At 40.3% G+C, this 20,360-nt stretch overlaps 1 protein-coding gene across 1 annotated transcript in view; it reads right to left on the reverse strand.

Moving 5' to 3' along the window:
- LOC133544220 (epithelial cell-transforming sequence 2 oncogene-like) overlaps positions 1-19,541 on the reverse strand; it is a 34,014-nt gene extending 14,473 nt beyond the window's left edge. Inside the window, 13 exon segments of the mRNA XM_061889360.1 lie at positions 4,305-4,391; positions 4,463-4,573; positions 5,734-5,837; positions 5,906-6,115; positions 6,201-6,293; positions 8,163-8,291; positions 8,363-8,528; positions 8,604-8,715; positions 9,169-9,340; positions 9,700-9,955; positions 10,019-10,181; positions 10,264-10,376; positions 18,556-19,541. Coding sequence (XP_061745344.1) covers positions 4,305-4,391; positions 4,463-4,573; positions 5,734-5,837; positions 5,906-6,115; positions 6,201-6,293; positions 8,163-8,291; positions 8,363-8,528; positions 8,604-8,715; positions 9,169-9,340; positions 9,700-9,955; positions 10,019-10,181; positions 10,264-10,376; positions 18,556-18,702 — 1,863 coding nt within the window. The 5' untranslated portion in view covers positions 18,703-19,541.
- Between the last annotated feature and the right edge of the window lie 819 nt (positions 19,542-20,360).

Raw genomic sequence — 20,360 nt, forward strand, 5'->3', positions numbered from 1 at the left:
CTTGTGACGGTCGGACTCAATCTTGCAGTACGCCAAAGGAGCTTGATACATCCTTTTTATTCATAGCTGTATGTAGAAGTGTCTGGTTGTATCTGCTGCTTTAATGTCTTTAATGTGATCTGTGTTCTTTGATGTTTGATGTTTTCCTCTTACACACATGGAAGAGGGATGTGTACTATGGCTATGAGTTGTTGTTTTTTTTTTCCCTTGGCCTCAGTCTGCACCCCCACTCCAGGGCCCAGGCTAAGACCGATTTTTAAAATTGTATTTTAATCTTCTATTCTCTCCCCCCTTGTTTACCTGTTTGTCATCTTTTTTGTAAGGGGCGCTGGAAGCCGGCAGACCCTTCAGCGATCCTGTTCTGTCTCCCTGTAATGTTTGTCTGATCTTGAATGGGATTGTGCTGAAAATTGTAATTTTCCTGAAGGAACTCTCCTGACGGAATAAATAAAGTACTATCTAATCTAATCTAATCTACATGGGTCCCCAAAGTGGGCCTGAGTATTTACCCACATTTACATTCAAAACATGCATTTAGAATATAGTAAGTTCCCCAATTGAAGAGGGTCAGTACTGACCACATGTTTTTACTATACGAGGCATCACCATGGAGACACTCACTTACTGCACATTCATGTTATCATGCTCCTACATGTGGTGCTTTGCTATGTTTTCAAACAGGAGCAGGAGACATCTGCCATTTTTGTATGAGCATTTTAGAAGCAGCCGTGCAGTGTGCACCTACTTTGGCACCAATATATATATACTCTATATCAGGGGTAGGGAACTTATGGCTCTAGAGCCAGATGTGGCTCTTTTAATGAATGAATCTGGCTCTCAGATAAATCTTAGCTGACATTGCTTAACACAGAGCTGTCCAAAGTGCAGCCCGCGGGTCATTTTTTAACAGCCCCACGACACATTTTAAGAATACAATAAAAAAATAAAAAAAAAACATAAAAAGTGGTATAAAAGAGGAAACAGGTGAAATGTAACAAGAAATTGTTGCAATGCTTACTCTTATAACACAAAGCTGCCATGCAGATTGTTTCTTTTTTTTTTAATTAATAATGAATCAAAATCAATGTCATTTTGAATTATTGACCTATTCAAGGCTTCGATTACATCACATTAAATATTCCACTTTGAGATATTTTTTGGGGGAAAATGTTGCATATTTTGTGTTTTACCATCTAAAAAACTGAGCTGTTTTTTTGTTTTTTTTAAAGAAGGGCCTAAAACAAACAAACAAAACATAAACAACAAACTTAAAATTGACGGATATATCTGAAGTTGATCTCAAGATTATTGTGCTAAAAGTAAACTGTAAATAAAATGTATAATTTATTTTTTAACACTTTAATAAGTAGGACACTTTTGGATCCCTAATTATTTTGCTGTGATTTGTTTTTAAGTGGCATTGCTCAAAAAATAATAATGAATCAAAATCCAAAATTAAGGCTCCAATTATTATATAATCTCAAATATTCCACCTATTTGATGTTTCCCTCTTACACACATGGAAGAGGGATGTGTACTATGGCTATGAGTTGTTGTTTTTCCCTTGGCCTCAGTCTGCACCCCCTATCCAGGGCCCAGGCTAAGACCGATTTTTTAAATTTTATTTTAATCTTCTATTCCCCCCCTCCCCCCCTTGTTTACCTGTATGTCATCTTTTTTGTAAGGGGCGCTGGAAGCCGGCAGACCCGTCAGCGATCCTGTTCTGTCTCCCTGTAATGTTTGTCTGATCTTGAATGGGATTGTGCTGAAAATTATAATTTTCCTGAAGGAACTCTCCTGACGGAATAAATAAAGTACTATCTAATCTAATCTAATCTAATCTAAAAAGGTTTTGGGTGAAAATATTGCATATTTGGTGTTTTTTCCTTTTTTTTCTAATGTTGATCTAGAGATTTAAAACTTGCATAATAATAAAAAATTATAATACTGAATAATGACACATTTTTAATATTTTTTGGACCAAAACCCTTTGGGGTCCCCGGGATCATAACTGAGTGGAGGCCTGAATGTATATTTTTTATACATACATTGTATTGGTTTTTAAAATAAAAATTATGAGAATGGCCCCCGCTTGCTCTGATTTTTCAGTGTGCGGCCCTCAGTGGAAAAAGTTTAGACACCCCTGGCTTAACACGATAATTATGAATAATCCCGCTAGTAATCACAGTGCTAAAAAATACCGTTCAAAATATAAAACATTCTCATGCATTTTATCCATCCATCCGTTTTCTACCAGACTTGTTCAAGAAATCGCATTAATGGTAAGAAGTATTTGATTTATTATTGGTTAACTTCAGAATAAGAATGTTATTAAAAAGAATAGGAGATTTATTATACTCTAAACATGTTGGTCTTACTTAAAAATGCACACAGTTAGTTGTATTCAGTGTTAAAAAATATTAAATGGCTCTCATGGAAATACATTTTAAAATATTTGGCTTTCATGGCTCTCTCAGGCAAAAAGGTTCCCGACCCCTGCTCTATATATATTTTTACTTCTGAAGGCACATTGTAGGGAGGCTGCACTACTATGCTCAAAATGCAATAAATACAAACATCAATAACTTGTTATCAAATTAGTAATATATATACTATATGTGAAAAAAATATAAGGTCATTAAAAGGTATTAAATAACACCAAAACGCTATAATCGAATATGTTTTGTCCTTGAAGACACCCAGGAGCAATTTTCCGTCCAATTTTTCATATGTGTGAGCAAACGCCAAACCTCCTTGAGCATTCAGGAGTGACGGCAGACGTGCACACTGTTATGCGCTTATCTTTTTATTCGATTTTGTGCGCGGCCTAGATTTGCCGTGCGCAGAGGTCGCGTATGCAATTGCGCAGGCGCGTACCTGAGAGGGAACGTTGCCCAGGAGCTATGAAATCATAAAAGGATGTTGCTGAAATGATAATGTATCAATAGTTGTTATTTCTTGGGTTCCAAATATGGTGAAACGTACACAAAGGACAAATGAGTCTTTGTCCATGGTCTGCATTTGCAGTGTGAGCACTCCTCTCTCACATCTGTGTGTGGAACTGTTTGCATGTCTTTTTTAAGTGTGCAAAATAAAAATGCAAAATAGTGCTCCCAAAACGTTAATGACTGTTGATAAAAGTGAAGTGAAGTGAATTATATTTATATAGCGCTTTTCTCAAGTGACTCAAAGCGCTTTACATAGTGACACCAAATATCTAAGTTACATTTAAACCAGTGTGGGTGGCACTGGGAGCAGGTGGGTCAAGTGTCTTGCCCAAGGACACAACGGCAGTAACTAGGATGGCACAAGCGGGAATCGAACCTGCAACCCTCAAGTTGCTGGCACGGCCACTCTACCAACCGAGCTATGCAAAAAGCAAATATACAGCTCATTGCGTGAGCTGTATATTTGCTTTTTCTCCTCTCAGTACTGATATGTGGCTGTTTTGATGATCAGCATATATAAAATGGATAGCTCGCCTTATTCTGCAAACTTAAGAGACGCAATACACGTTGCACACTGTGGAGAGGCAAAGCCGACGGTTCGACGGCAGGGCGGGGCAGGCTGCAGCCCTGTACAAGATGGCGGCAAGGAGGCGGAGAATGCGGCTGAGCGGAGAGGCGGGGCGTGCCGGGAGCGACGCAGCAATATAATTCAGGTGCGTGGATGGCGCATCGGCAGACAATTAACATTTCTCCTTATGCTGCATAAATAAAGTACTATCTATCTATCTATCTATCTATCTATCTATCTATCTAAAAGGGGAGAAGGAGGAGAGATCGGGGCAGAAGGAGTTGCTCTCGCTCTTCACGTTCTGCTGCAGGCTCTCCAACTCCTTCTGCCCCGATATCTCCTCCTTCTCCCCTTTTATGCAGCGTAAGGAGAAATGTTCATTGTCTGCCGGTGCGCGATCCACGCACCTGAATTATATTGCGACGTCGCTCCCGGCACGCCCTGTTTCTCCGCTCAGCCGCATTGTCCGCCTCGTTGCCGCCATCTTGGGCAGGGCTGCAGCGTGCCCCGCTCCGCCATCGGAACACTGGCTCCGCCTCTCCACACACACGTTTAGAAGATCCACTTTACTTTTAACAGCTTAGCTTAGCTTTTAATTTTCCTGAAGGAATTTTTTAATTTTCCTGAAGGAACTCTCCTGAAGGAATCAATAAAGTACTATCTATCTATCTATTTACACGAGTTTGCACAAGTTTTAGTACACGCAAACCTTTAGTAAATCAGGCTATAAATGTATATGAGGGAGACTAAAGTGATACTTAATGAAGAGATTCTCAAGAGAAACACACCTTTACTAGAGCTTCCAGTCTGCTGATATACAGAAGCTCGCTGTGATGTAACTCTCGAGCGATAACACCTCTCCAGTCCATTTGCACCTGAAAGCAAGGTGATCCGGAGATGAAGACATGTCTGTTCTATTTTGGAGAAAAAAATACGGGATACTCACCTTGGGAGGTCCCAAATTCAGAGAGACATCATCTGTTCGGTTTGCCTCCGTGGCCCCGCTCGCACCCTTCCACCTTGTCAAAAAAGTGCCGAGAAACTCCAAAGGTTTCGTCTAAGGATGCAAAAACATGCACATGGGTTTTTACATTAGTCGTGGGTTTTTAAAGGCTTACTGAAACCCACTACTACCGACCACGCAGTCTGATAGTTTATATATCATTGATGAAATCTTAACATTGCAACACATGCCAATACGGCCGCTTTAGTTTACTAATTTGCAATTTTAAATTTCGCGGAAGTATCATGCTAAAACGTCGTGGTATGACGACGCGTGACGTCACGCATTGTAGAGGACATTTTGTTCCAGCATCATTCCCAGCTACAAGTCGACTGTTTTCATCGCATAATTTCACAGTATTATGGACATCTGTGTTGCTGAATCTTTTGCAATTTGTTCAATGAATAATGGAGACGTCAAAGAAGAAAGCTGTAGGTGGGAAGCGGTGTATTGCGGCCGCCTTTAGCAACACAAACACAGCCGGTGTTTCATTGTTTACATTCCCGAAAGATGACAGTCAAGCTTTACTATGGAACAGAGCGGTCAAGCGAACACGGTTGGATTGGACCACACACACAAAATCCAGTGTATTATGCAGCGATCATTTCGAAAGATCGTGTTTCGAAGAGGGTCCCTTGCGAAGGGCAGAGATGGGCATCGCCACCACCCGTCGACTGGTGCTGAAGAAAGGTGCGGGGCCGACTTTCAGGTTGTACAGGTACGACCATATAATCTCACTAAAACATTAGTAACACAATAAGCAGATAAGGGATTTTCCAGAATTATCCTAATAAATGTGTCTAATAACATCTGAATCGCTCCCACTGCCCTCGTCTTTTTTTTTTCTAGTCCTTCACTCTCACTTTCCTCATCAAAGAATCTTTCATCCTCAATCAAATTAATAGGGAAATCGTTGTTTTCTCGGTCTGAATCGCTCTCGCTGCTGGTGGCCATGATTGTAAACAATGTTCAGATGTGAGGAGCTCCACAACCCGTGACGTCACACGCACATCGTCTGCTATAGGCAAGGCTTTTTTATTAGCGACCAAAAGTTGCGAACTTTATCGTCGATGTTCTCTACTAAATCCTTTCAGCAAAAATATGGCAATACCGCGAAATGATTAAGTATGACACATAGAATGGACCTGCTATCCCCGTTTAAATAAGAAAATCTCATTTCAGTAGGCCTTTAAGGAAGAAGTAGTCCTACTCACATCTTTCTGTTTGCTGAGAGCAGTGAGTCCCTCAGTGAGCGCCTGGCTAAGGTCTTCAGACAAACACAGATCCTCAAGACAAACTCTCTCCCACAGGGAATGACCTGTAAAATCAATTGAGTTTAGAAGAAGCAGAGGATTCCAATAAGCCTGTGAACAGAAAAACATGCACCTAGAGCTCGACCCCGTGCTTGAAGGCTGGCCTGTTGCAGACAAGGCTCCAAAGACATTCTCAGCTCGCCCAATGCCGCCTCCAGCCACTGAGTTTGTCTACACCAGCTCTGTAAGACTTGTGCACTGACATAATGGAGCGCTGGACCTCCTAGTCGTTGGTTGGAGATCCCGCCAGCAGCAACGCTACCGTCAGACCACTCACTCAAGACTGAGGATCATTAAAAACATGTGTTGTGTTCAATTTTAATTGAATATTCTGTTATACTGCACACAGTATACAGTGTTAGACTTACTATTCTGAAAACTTCCAGTGGCGAGACCCATCGGCGCCCAAACCTTCAGACCCGTCAGAGTGGACAGAGTCTGCATGAGCGCCACTCCTGAGACTGGGTGACACAAGTGAGTTAGTTAGATGCAGAGTAGTGACCAGGGGCGTCGCCAGACATATTTCACTGGGGCACGTGCCCCACTGTTGATCTGCAGTGCCCCAGTAAAAATATCACCAATAAAAAAAAAACGCTTCAGAGTTTTAAGTCTACATAACATAGACAACAACGCACATACTACTTAGTATGGTAATTGATTGCTACTGTATTCACTCCACGTAACAGTGAGCACATGGCTAATTAATATGGTAATTTATTCACGTGTGGATCGAGACTTCGGTTGAGAGAGAGAGAGAGAGAGAGAGAGAGAGAAAGAGAAAGAGAGAGAGACAGAGAGAGAGAGGGGATTCGAATCACTGCGTGAGGTAGGTAACGTTAGCCAACAACAATTTGTTAATTACAATATTTTGATTTTGATTTGACTCAAACTGTAACTCCTAGATGGATTTAAGAAAGTTATTCGCCCGCAGCAGAGAAGAAGCAGCAAGGAATGAGAGATGTAAGTGAAGTCCTAGCTAGCTAGGCAACATCATTGTCTTAAGTTGATGCTAAGTTAGCTAACGTTATTCCTTGTATCAAGACAAACATATTCATTTGCTGTACGAGCTGTCGGGGGAATTTCCAATGAACATGAAACATAATGTTGGTTATTGTCTGCTGCTTCTTCATCAATGATGATTTGGAGTAAGCATGTGTGAGTTGAGTGCTTCTCAAATGGTTTTATCTTCAGGAAGAAAAACATTTTTCCATTTCATTAAGTCGTGAGTCAATTTTTAAATCATTCAAGTTTATTTCACAGAAAAATAGCACAGTAGACTTGTCTTGTTAATCGGTGTGACTTTGACTAAAATAATCTTGTTTTGTCACCAGAAAAATGGCTACAGCTAAAGCGTCTGGTTTTATTTCCAGAAAAAATAGTAACATTTCTGTATTAGTTTTCAGAAAGATGGCTGAAAATATCGGGTTTTGTTGCCCCATTTAGATTTTTTTAAAATATATTTCCATGTCTGTCCTGAGTCCTCCTCCAACTTGTTAGTAGGTTTGCCTTTTGCTAAAATACTCACTAATAGTCACTAGAAAAAAGGCTAAAAATATCTGGTTTTGTTGCCACAATTTGATTTTTTTCTCCCTAAACTTTTTTTTTTCATGCACACATTTGACTGCGACTCACTGAAAATGACACACAATCCACTTTTATGTCACGACCCAGCAGTTGGGAACCACTGGTCAACTGTATAACAGTTACTGTAATATTTCCATGTCTGTCCAGAGTGATTGACCACTTTGCAAAAATGAAAAGGAGACGTTACAGTTTACTACTCAGAAAATGATTCCCTGAACAGACACACAACAGTTGTTCATTTATTCTACTACTGTGGCTTTATTGTTTTGTGTATATTTTATAGTTTTGTGTATCTGAAATAGAATTCGCCACATTGCCATAAAGAAATTAAATAATATAAAAGAACCCAGAGATGTAGGGGTGCTTTATTTTTTGTTTTACTTTTGTAGATGTTAAATTTGCAGATGATTACTGCAATATATATTTCAAAAAGATTCATTGCTCTTCCTTTTTGCTTTTACCAGTAGCAGTTTAGAAGTCTGGAGTAAAAAAGTGCACAAGTAGGTCAAATGCATAAGTTAATTTCAGGTGGTTAATCAAAGATCCATACAACATAATCTGATATGATTTCATAGTTTAAAGCACTATTTATGTATTTTTTATGATAAATAAGTGCCAAAAATGTTTTTGCTTGCGCGCTTTGCACGCTCACATGAATTATTTGTGCCCCAGGTGTGCCCCAGTACAGTATTAGGTCTAGTGACGCCCCTAGTAGTGACAAAAAGCATAGTGACATTATCACCCACTTGATGCTGCAAGTGGCGAGAAGATGTCAATCCCACCGCCTTGGTCTGCAGAGGCAACAAAGACGCACAGTTTTTGCCAGAATTCTTGGTGCGCGGGAGTGAGCAGGGTTCTGTCTGATAGGCAGCTGCCTACAGGAAGCAAAGTGTGGACGTTTATGGAAAATGTCATCAATATATAATCAAAGTACAAACATTCTCACGGTTAAACAAGTGGATTTCCTCTGTTCCTCCTGGAGCTAACAGGCCAATCCTTTGAACCGTGCGCCCAGAAAAAGCCCTCTCCACCTGGGACAACAGCGCAGAAAAGGTCCCCATGTGGTCATAGAGAACCACATCCACTTCAGCTTTGGCACCACTCAGCACCAGCTATATTGCATGTGAAGAAAAACTAAAGTAACCATTTCAATATTTTTTATTCCACTTTGAGTCATGCTGAATCACCTCATAGGCAGGGATTCTATTGGAGACCAGCAGCATGCGAGTTGCAGAATGTGGTCGATGAGGTTGAAGCGATGCAGGTTTGGAGGTTAAGGTGGAGTGTGGGTCACTGGCTCTGCACCGATACACCAACTCAGATTAATAATACTTACAACATTGAGAAAGTATTCTATGTCACATCACAAAATAATTAAGAAACACAGGTGGTGGCAGTGAAAGAAACTCAAGACCTGGTCCAGACATTGCATCTACTCATAAGACCAATTCACGACCAATAATGTTCCACTAATGTAAGCTAGTCCCAAACAGCAAAATATAACAATTTATATAGCTATGAAGGTTCTCATTCATCCAGGTCTTTGTCATCTCAGGGCTAAACGTTTGGCCCAGGGGCCACAAAGCTTTTATAATTTTGCAGATATGCATTTCAAAGCATATCATATCTGTTGGAACTAAGAACAGGCTTCTCAAACATGGGCTATTTTAATCATAATACATCAATTTTTTAACAATTTCATATTAGAACATCAAAGAAATTTCAGAATGTTGCGTTAGATCCACGTCTGACCTGCTGAATGACATGGCTCGCTCTAAACTCAGTGCTCTGCTTGTGCTCAGTCTGACGCCCGGACGTTCGCAGGTCCTTGGAGACCAGGAAATTCTGGTTTGGATGCTACCACCTCCAGATTCCCCCAATTTTGTGCTGCTGCTCCAGGCTTTCCTGAAAGTCAGTGACATCCCTGCAGAAAACAACAATAAAAATATTGGCTGTTGTGTTCCATTAGTGATTTGGATTTGTTTTGGGACGGCGTGGCGCAGTGGGAGAGTGGCCGTGCGCAACCCGAGGGTCCCTGGTTCAAATCCCACCTTGTACCAACCTCGTCACGTCTGCTGTGTCCTGAGCAAGACACTTCACCCTTGCTCCTGATGGGTGCTGGTTGGCGCCTTGCATGGCAGCTCCCTCCATCAGTGTGTGAATGTGTGTGTGAATAGGTAAATGTGGAAGTAGTGTCAAAGCGCTTTGAGTACCTTGAAGGTAGAAAAGCGCTATACAAGTACAACCCATTTATCATTTATTTATTTATTTAAATTTACTCACTCTTCTCCTCTTCAATCTTCGCTCTGATACTCTGCCGGACCATCCTCTTTTGCAGCCTCTCCTCTAATTCCTCCGCTGGCTCGTCGCTGGGTTGGTTGAGGGTTCCGTACTGCTGTGCTGCCTCACGGGGGGTCAGCCGGTCCAGTGTGTTGACGCAGTAGACGTAGTAGTTCTTCCAGACACCAAACTCCTTTTCTCCAGGTGTGTAGGGAAGAAACCAGCCCTGTCGGATGCAGCGTCCCGCCCACAGACAGTCCTAGGAACAGGCAATTGATGAAACTACCAAAGATCCGCAGCATTAATTTTTTGACCTTTTTACCTGTTCAGACAATAATCTCCAGTGCCAGCTGACCTGGGCAGCGTAGCAGAGGTCCAGAGGGGACAGGAATGACATGATGTAAAGTGACAGGAAGCGAGGCAAAACCGCCGCCATATCCACTCGAGTCACCGGAAGAGTTTTGACCAGCAGATCTCTACAGGACCTGCTCGGGCCATTCAGATATGTGGTAAAAAAAACACACATGGTCTGTGTTCTGGTGTATGAATTTAAAAAGAAGGTTTTACCTGAGCTGGGGCTTGGTGCAGCGTGCGAGCACGGAATGCAGCATGTGTTTCCGTTGTCGGTCTGTCCACAGATCAAACCAGTGGAGTATCAGGTTGATCCTCTCCTCAAATAACTGGCAGCACAGATGATTCATGAACACATTTGGTACAAACACACAATATAATCTATTCCAACACAACAGCTGTATCAAATATTCTTTTTTTGAAACATAATACATTTAGTTTGAAGGGGCAAGCGGTAGAAAATGGATGGATAGGTCTCTACTGCACGTCATCATTTGTCTCCAGTTACCTTATTAAGAACTTAAGCTAAGAGGGTGGAACATGTTGGCATTGACACACAAAAAAAAAGGTTGTTTGTCCAGGATGGACCGCTCGCCTGTATCGGTTGGGGACATCTCTACGCTGCTGATCCGCTTGAGATGGTTTCCTGTGGACGGGACTCTCGCTGCTGTCTTGGATCCGCTTGAACTGAACTCTCGCGGCTGTGTTGAAGCCACTATGGATTGAACTTTACAGTATCATGTTAGACCCGCTCGACATCCATTGCTTTCGGTCCCCTAGAGGGGGGGGGGTTGCCCACATTTGAGGTCCTCTCCAAGGTTTCTCATAGTCAGCATTGTCACTGGCGTCCCACTGGATGTGAATTCTCCCTGCCCACTGGGTGTGAGTTTTCCTTGCCCTTTTGTGGGTTCTTCCGAGGATGTTGTAGTCGTAATGATTTGTGCAGTCCTTTGAGACATTTGTGATTTGGGGCTATATAAATAAACATTGATTGATTGATTGATAATTTGTGTTTTTGATATGTACCACAAAAAGGAGGACACATCGAATATCTTAAAGGGGAACATTATCATAATTTCAAAAGGGTTGAAACCAATAAAAATCAGTTTCCAGTGGCTTGTTGTATTTTTTGAAGTTTTTTTTAAAATTTTACCGGTCCCGGAATATCCCTAAATAAAGCTTTAAAGTGCCTTATTTTCGCTATCTTCGAAACCACTATCCATTTCCCTGTGACGTCATACAGGGCTGCCAATACAAACAACATGGCGGTTACCACAGCAAGATATAGCGACATTAGCTCGGATTCAGACTCGGATTTCAGCGGCTTAAGCGAATCAACAGATCACGCATGTATTGAAACAGATGGTCGGAGTATGGAGGCAGATAGCGGAAACGAAATTGAAGAAGAAATTGAAGCTATTGACGCTATTTGGCCATAGCGTGGGTGTACCAAACGAAGTGAACCATAGCATTGCTGCCTTATTAGCATCGCCGGTAAAATGCGCGGACCAAACGATCAGGACTTTCGCATCTTGTGACACTGGAGCAACTTAAATCCGTCGATTGGTAAGTGTTTGTTTCGCATTAAATGTGGGTATCTAGTTTGAAATGTACATACAGCTAGGGCAAATAGCATGTTAGCATCGATTAGCATAGCATGTTAGCATCGATTCGCTGGCAGTCATGCCATGACCAAATATGTCTGATTAGCACATAAGTCAACAACATCAACAAAACTCACCTTTGTGATTTCGTTGACTTAATCGTTGCAAATGCATCTGCAGGTTATCCATGCATCTCTGTGCCATGTCTGTCTTAGCATCGCTGGTAAAATGTGCAGACACTCTGGCAAATTCAATGGGGGTCTGGCGGCAGAATTCTTGCCAGTGGTGCAACTTGAATCCCTCCCTGTTAGTGTTGTTACACCCTCCGACAACACACCGACGAGGCATGATGTCTCCAAGGTTCCAAAAAAATAGTCGAAAAAACGGAAAATAACAGAGCTGAGACCCGGTGTTTGTAATGTGAAAATGAATATGGCGGGTGTGTTACCTCGGTGACGTCACGTTTTTACGTCATCGCTAGAAGACCGATAAACAGAAAGGTGTTTAATTTGCCAAAATTCACCCATTTAGAGTTCGGAAATCGGTTAAAAAAATGCATGGTCTTTTTTCTGCAACATCAAGGTATATATTGACGCTTACATAGGTTTGGTGATAATGTCCCCCTTTAAGGGTGTAATGTAATGCATTTATACCAATGACATTCGATGAAATGGTGAGTGGTTTTGTTGTTGTGATTCTTGGTGGACGTATTTTTCGGACTATAAGGTGCCTTTAAAATCCTTTTTTCCCCCTCAAAACTCGACAGTGCGCCTCATAACGCCTAATGTAAGGAATAAGTTTGGTTGAACTTACCCATCTCAAAACTCTTTTATTTGGTACATGGTGTAATGATAAGTGTGACCAGTAGATGGCAGTCAAACATAAGAGACAAGTGTAGGCTGCAGTGTGATGGGTGTGTTATGATCCGCTGCCCGGATCATATCATGTTAAGGTTTTGAGTCTGTTTTGTATTATGTTCTGCTAATGTTTGCCATAGTTCCTGGTTGCACTTCCTTGTTTGTGTCATGATCCACGTCTTGGATCATAACATATTCTGGTTTTGGTTCTGTTTATCACATTCTGTCTAGTATTTGTCTTCCTCAGTTCTTTGTGGCACTTCCTGGTTTTGTTTCCGTTGTCATAGTTACCCATTTAGTGTCACCTGTCTCTGCTTTGATCACGCGCACCTGCCCTTGATTATTTATCTCCCTATAAATGCCCGCCTCTGTTTGAAATTCAGTCTTGGACTCTTGCTTGCTACACGCAACAGCTGACGCCGCTCTTCCAACATTGTGGTAAATCTATTTTTGTATACTTGTTAGCTTATATGCTATTTTGTTTGTTTATGTCCCTAGCTTCCACGCTAGCGCCCTTTGTTCTTTCTAGCTCCCAAGCTAGTTCTGTTGGTTTTTGGTCAGTGCCTTTGTGCAAGTGTTTTTGTTCTTAGTTTGTTTTATTATATAAATACATTCTTATCCCTACCCTCACGCTGTATTCCATCTTCCGCTGCACCCACGAGAGAACAACTCGTCACCACAATGCCACCGAGACGTCACAGTTTGTTCCGTTACCATAGTAACGTATTATTTTCACCTGCCTCGGTTTCCAGACGCACACCTGTTTTTTGTTAATCACTGCCTTGATTTAAGCCTGCCTTCTTTGTTCACTCGTTCTTGCTTCCTAGTTTGTGTTTCACAACAGTGACGACTCCGATTCCTGATCTGTACTTGCTAGCTTCCGCGCTAAGCCTTTGCTCCTCTAGCTCAGATGCTAGTAGTTTTGTTTTGCCTTTTGTGCAAGTTTTTCTGTTCATAGTCTGTTTTTATTTTAAATAAATCAGTATTTCTTACCTTCACGCTGTGTCCGAGCCCGACTGCATCCACGAGAGAACGAACCCGCATCACGATGCCACGCAATCGTCATGTCAAGTAAACACCACCAACATTTTTTAAATGTTCCATTGAAAATATGGAACATTACAAACAGCGCTCCAAAATCCATCAAAATGTTTTAGAACGACTTTGGTAAGCTATGAAGCTGCACCGCTTGAAGGATTGTCGGTGCATTAAACGTATGAGTATTATTATGGTGTGTGTATAAGGTAAGACTCATTATATGGCATTGTTTTTCCCGCAATTTTGTGCAAAAGCAACTTTTCTTACCTACTGCTACCTGCTGATCTGTATTTGGGATCTGCATAAATCCTGAAAAATTGCGTCCGTAGTCAATAAACTTTTTTTTCTCTATCTTCTTGTTATGTGACATTTATCCTCCGCTGTTGCCATTTCTAATATAAAGTAGTGTAAAGTTCTTACTTATATCTGTCAATAAACTCACCATGAAAGCGCTAAAACATACCGGTGTAGTGAGTTTACATTATTCACCCAAGGAACTTTAGTTATTAGAGTTCCGGTCGGGTGTTTTTTTTCGGGACACATATCCAGTGTTGTTGTTTCCGGATGAAGAGATGTTGCTCCGTTATTGATGTAAGTAAAGTCTGAATGTCATTAAAACAGTTAGCTCCATCTTTTCACACTTCTTCCACTTCCATCCTTGCACGCTACACCGCTACAACAAAGATGACGGGGAGTAGACGCTGCCGAAGGTGAGCCACGTAAATAAGACCGGTCAAAAAATGGCGCATCCGGAATCGACTGTCAGAAAGCGATTGAAGATGATCTATAAAACATCATACATGCAACACTTTGAGCAAAGAACCACCAACATATGTTATGTAGACCACAAGGAAGTTTTATATATTTAGAAAAAATAAATAATAATATGACTCCTTTAATGCACCCTATCTGAAAAAAGAAAAAAAGAAACCATTCATCGGCGGTACACCTTATAATCCGGTGCGCCCTATGGTCCGAGAAATACGGTACATGATATGCAGTGACGGGCAGTAACACGTTAAATGTAACTAAGTTGCATAGCTTAACTAGCTTTTCCAGTAGCTTGGCGGTAGTTTGGCTGTTTTTTTAAGGAGTAGCTCTTTTTGTAGCTTAGCTACTTTCAGATCAGTGGTTGTCAAATGGGGGTACGCGTGCCTCTGGGGGTACTTGAAGGTATGCCAAGGGGCACGTGAGATTTTTTTTAAATATTCTAAAAAACAGCAACAATTCAAAAATCCTTTATAAATATATTAATTGAATAATACTTCAAGAAAATATGAATGTAAGTTCATAAACTGTGAAAATAAATGCAACAATGCAATATTCAGTGTTAACAGCTAGATTTTTTGTGGACATGTTCCATAAATATTCATGTTAAAGATTTATTTTTTTGTGAAGAAATGTTTAGGATTAAGTTCATGAATCCACATGTATTTACTTCTATGTGTGTAAATCTGCATTTATAATTGAATCACTTGTTTATTTTTCAACAAGTTTTTAGTCATTTTTATATCTTTTTTTTTCCAAATAGTTCAAGAAAGACCACTACAAATGAGCAATATTTTGCACTGTTATACAATTTAATAAATCAGAAACTGATGACATAGTGCTGTATTTTACTTCTTTATCTCTTTTTTTTCAACCAAAAATGCTGTGCTCTGATTAGGGGGTACTTGAAATAAAAACATGTTCACAGGGGGTACATCACTGAAAAAAGGTTGAGAACCACTGATATGGATAATATAGACACTTACATCATGAGTTGCCTTCATTATAACAATTATTTAAGGCAGTGGTTCTCAAATGGGGGTACGTGTACCCCTGGGGGTACTTGAAGGTATGCCAAGGGGTACGTGAGATTTTTTAAAAATATTATAAAAATAGCAACAATTCAAAAATCCTTTATAAATATATTTATTGAATGGTGTTGAATATAGTTCATAAACTGTGAAAAGAAATGCAACAATGCAATATTCAGTGTTGACAGATAGAGTTTTTGTGGACATGTCCCATAAATATTGATGTTAAAGATCTCTTTTTTTGTGAAGAAATTTTTAGAATTAAGTTGATGAATCCAGATGGATCTCTATTACAATCCCCAAAGAGGGCACTTTAAGTTGATGATTACTTCTACGTGTAGAAATCTGTATTTATAATTGAATCACTTGTTTATTTTTCAACAAGCTTTTAGTCATTTTTATATCTTTTTTTTTTCCAAATAGTTCAAGAAAGACCACTACAAATTAGCAATATTTTGCACTGTTATAAAATTTAATAAATCAGAAACTGATGACATAGTGCTATATTTTACTTCTTTATCTCTTTTTTGCAACCAAAAAGGCTTTGCTCTGATTAGGGGGTACTTGAATTAAAAACATGTTCACAGCGGGTACATCACTGGAAAAAGGTTGCGAACCACTGATATAGAAAATATAGACCATGGTTGTCCAACTCTGGCCCGCGGGCCAAATTTGGCCCACCGTGTAATTTCACTTGGCCCTTGAGGCAATATCAAATTAACATTAGAGCTGGCCCGCTGCTGTAACTCCACATTCACCGCTAATACTCTTATTTGCCAACCCTCTCGATTTTCCCAGGAGACTCCCGAAGTTCAGTGTCCCTCCCGAATTTCATCCCGGGCACCAATATTGAGGGTGGGCCTTAAAAGCCCTGCCTTTGGCGTTCTCAACAACCTGTCGCCACGTCCGCTTTTCTTCCATACAAACAGTCACATAATATATGCGGCTTACACACACACACAAGTGAATGCAAAGCATACTTGGTCAACAGCCATACAGGTCACACTGAGGGTGGCCGTATAAACAACTTTAACACTGTTACAAATATGCGCCACACTGTGAACCCACACCAAACAAGAATGACACATTTTGGGAGAACACCTGCACTGTTACACAACATAAACACAACATAACAAATACCCACAACCCCTTGCAGCACTAACTCTTCCGGGACGCTACAATATACACCCCACGCTATCACCAAACCCCGCCCACCTCAACCCCGCCGCCGAAAAGAGGCATTCCATTTTTATTTAAAGTTTATTTGATATGCCATTGATATTTTTTAATTATTATTAGGGTCCGCAGGCCCATTGCAATAGGACTCCACAGGAGTCCTTTTGCAATGGGCCAAGGACCCTATTGAAACTGTAAGGTTTTATTATTATTCCGCTCCTTCGCACCCTAATTTGACCCCCTTAACATGCTTCAAAACTCACCAAATTTGACACACACATCGGTACGGAGCGGCAGACAGACTTATTAAGCAACCAAATCCCAAAATACAAAATTGCGCGCTAACGCCCCCTAGGAAAAAAAAAAAAAGACTGCTTGTAACTTCCGTTAGGAATGTCGTAGAGACATGAAACAAAACCCTCTATATAGGGCTGACTTAGACCTAGATTTCATAATTGTACCTTCCAGGGCAAAGATCAACAAACATTTTTGCAAAAACCCATTCAAAGCAAAATTTGCGCAAAAAATGCTATTTTTGCCTCTTTGAGCTGTAATTTGACCCCCTTAAAATGCTTCAAAACTCACCAAACTTGGCACACACATCAGGACTGGCAAAAATTGCGATCTAATGAAAAAAAAACCCAAAATCAAAAAATGCTAGTGCATTTTTTGAATAAAACACAACAAAAACTGCTCCTAGGAAGAAAACACAAACAAAATTGCTTGTAACTTCCAGTAGAAATGCCGGAAAGACATGAAACAAAAACTTCTATGTAGGTCTCACTTAGACATACATTTAGATGATTGACATCCTTAGGCAAAAATCAACAGGAAGTTAAAAATTACCCCTTCAAAATAAAAGTTTTGTAAAAACCCGTCACCTTTTTCAAACGTAAACTCCTCCGAGTGCGTTTGTCGTTTCGGCTTCAAACTCGCACGGGAGAGAGATTGAACCCTTTTGATTACAACTATCCAACAAAGTTTTGATTACTGCTCCGGTTTTGATTTTACGCGCCTTCAAAGAACCCCTGCGCGAAGTTTCCTAAAAAATTGTCATTTTTGCCTCTTTGAGCTGTAATTTGACCCCCTTAAAATGCTTCAAAGTGCAAGTTAAAGCTCTACTATGCAAAGCAAAAGCCATTTATCAACAACATCCAGAAACGCTGATCTGTAATTTGACCCCCTTAACATGCTTCAAAACAAATTTTAAACACACATCAGGACTGGCGAAAATTGCCATCTAATAAAAAACCAAACCCCAAAAGTCAAAATTGCGCTCCAGCGCCCCCTAGGAAAAAACCCAGACAAAACTGCTTGTAACTTCTGTTAGGAATGTCGTAGAGACATGGAACAAAGACCTCTATGTAGGTCCGACTTAGACTAGGGCTTGGCAGCGGCCAAAGGCGGACCCGACCAACGCTGCTTGCAGCTTTAATTAGTATTTGAAACTCGATTTTGCATGTCACTATAAATTGATATACTGTAAGCCTTGCTTGTTCAAGATTCAATGCAAAACTTGTTTGGGTCCCTATTAAAAGGTTAATTTGTTCAACCTCGGCCCGCGGCTTTGTTCGGTTTTAAATTTTGGCCCACTCTGTATTTGAGTTTGACACCCCTGATATAGACACTTACATCATGAGTTGCCTTCATTATAACAATTATCTAAGGCTTTTAATTTTTTTGCAGCTCCAGACACATTTTTTTTTTTTTGGGCTGTTTCGACACTCTGCACTAGAGGGAGCCCTCGCACCACAGATAATCACTATTTTGGAGTGTAGAATGATTGAAGCAAAATATTTTTTTTTTGTAATGGGCTAAAATATGAAAGTGTCCTTTGTTCATGTAAGTATTTAAGTTATTTAGCGATTGGCATGGTTTGTTTCTCCAGGACATGAGCAGTCATACCGTGCGTTTTTTTTCCTCCAAAATGCAATATACTACACCGCAGCAAAAACTAACATATTACATTTCAGTTCCTCCTACTTATTATTGTTCAGTATGATGACATTTTACAGCATTTAGAGACTGTCTGACCTGCATGTTGCTGGTTTGGTTGTTCAGTGGAGTCCAGCAGCTGAAGCGCGCGTCCGAGGGCCGGCGGCGCGCGTCATGGTCGGTCACAGTCACGCCAGGCTTCCACGGCGTCAGCGAGTGTCGATTCCCGTTTAAGTTGTCTTCCATAGCGGATGCCCTTGTGAAGAAGCGGAGTGGGATTTAGACGAAACCAACAGGTCGATCTCCAATCTACGCACTTACAAATGGTGAGGATGCCCAGGTAACCATGGTTACACATCAACACATTCCTTCACACATTCCCTCCAATAGGCTGGATGTGTACTTTAATGGATATATATATATTTTTTTTTTAAGTCCGCCGACTAATTGGGCCATTTTTTTTATATAAACCTGTATTTTCATTTAAAATTTAAAAGTTTTGATTTGAGTTGAGTAGTGTAGTTTCGGGCTATACCACAAGATGGCACTTGGAGAAAGTCTAAATCAGGGGTCAGCAACATTTTTGAAACCAAGAGCTACTTCTTGGGTACTGATTATTGCGAAGGGCTACCAGTTTGATACACACTTACATAAATTGCCAGAAATAGCCAATTTGCTCAATTTACCTTTAATAAATAAATCTATATATATAAAAAAAATGTGTATTTCTGTCTGTCATTCCGTCGTACATTTTGTTTCCTTTTTCGGAAGGTTTTTTGTAGAGAATAAAACAAACTTAATTGTGGAGGGGGTCCGGTCCGATGACCATGGATGAAGTACTGGCTGTCCAGAGTCGAGACCCAGGATGGACCGCTCGTCGGGACCCAGGATGGACCGTTCGCCTGTATCGGTTGGGGACATCTCTACGCTGCTGACCCGCCTCCGCTTGAGATGGTCTCCTGTGGACGGGACTCTCGCTGCTGTCTTGGATCCGCTTGAACTGAACTCTCGCGGCTGTGTTGGAGCCACTATGGATTGAACTTTCACAGTATCATGTTAGACCCGCTCGACATCCATTGCTTTTGGTCCCCTAGAGTGGGGGGTTGCCCACTTCTGAGGTCCTCTCCAAGGTTTCTCATAGTCAGCATTGTCACTGGCGTCCCACTGGATGTGAATTCTCCCTGCCCACTGGGTGTGAGTTTTCCTTGCCCTTTTGTGGGTTCTTCCGAGGATGTTGTAGTCGTAATGATTTGTGCAGTCCTTTGAGACATTTGTGATTTGGGGCTATATAAATAAACATTGATTGATTGATTGAAAAGAGGAGAAAACACGAAATAAATGAAAATGTAATTTTGAAACATAGTTTATCTTCAATTTCGACTCTTTAAAATTCAATATTCAACTGAAAAATATGAAGAGAAAAACTAGCTAATTCGAATCTTTTTAAAAAAAAATAAAAAATAATTTATGGAACATTATTAGTCATTTTTCCTGATTAAGATTAATTTTAGAATTTTGATGACGTGTTTTAAATAGGTTAAAATCCAATCTGCACTTTGTTAGAATATATAACAAATTGGACCAAGCTATATTTCTAACAAAGACAAATCATTGTTTCTTCTAGATTTTCCAGAACAAAAATTTTAAAAGAAATTCAAAAGACTTTGAAATAAGATTTAACTTTGATTCTACAGATTTGCCGGAATATTTTAATTTTTTATTTTAATCATAAGTTTGAAGAAATATTTCACAAATATTCTTCGTCGAAAAAACAGAAGCTAAAATGAAGAATTAAATTAAAATGTAGTTATTATTCTTTACAATAATAATTTTACAAACAATACTTAAACATTGATTGAAATTGTCAGGAAAGAAGAGGAAGGAATTTAAAAATTAAAAAGGTA

Source organism: Nerophis ophidion, linkage group LG27 (genome assembly GCF_033978795.1).
Source record: "Nerophis ophidion isolate RoL-2023_Sa linkage group LG27, RoL_Noph_v1.0, whole genome shotgun sequence".
NCBI lineage: Eukaryota > Metazoa > Chordata > Actinopteri > Syngnathiformes > Syngnathidae > Nerophis > Nerophis ophidion.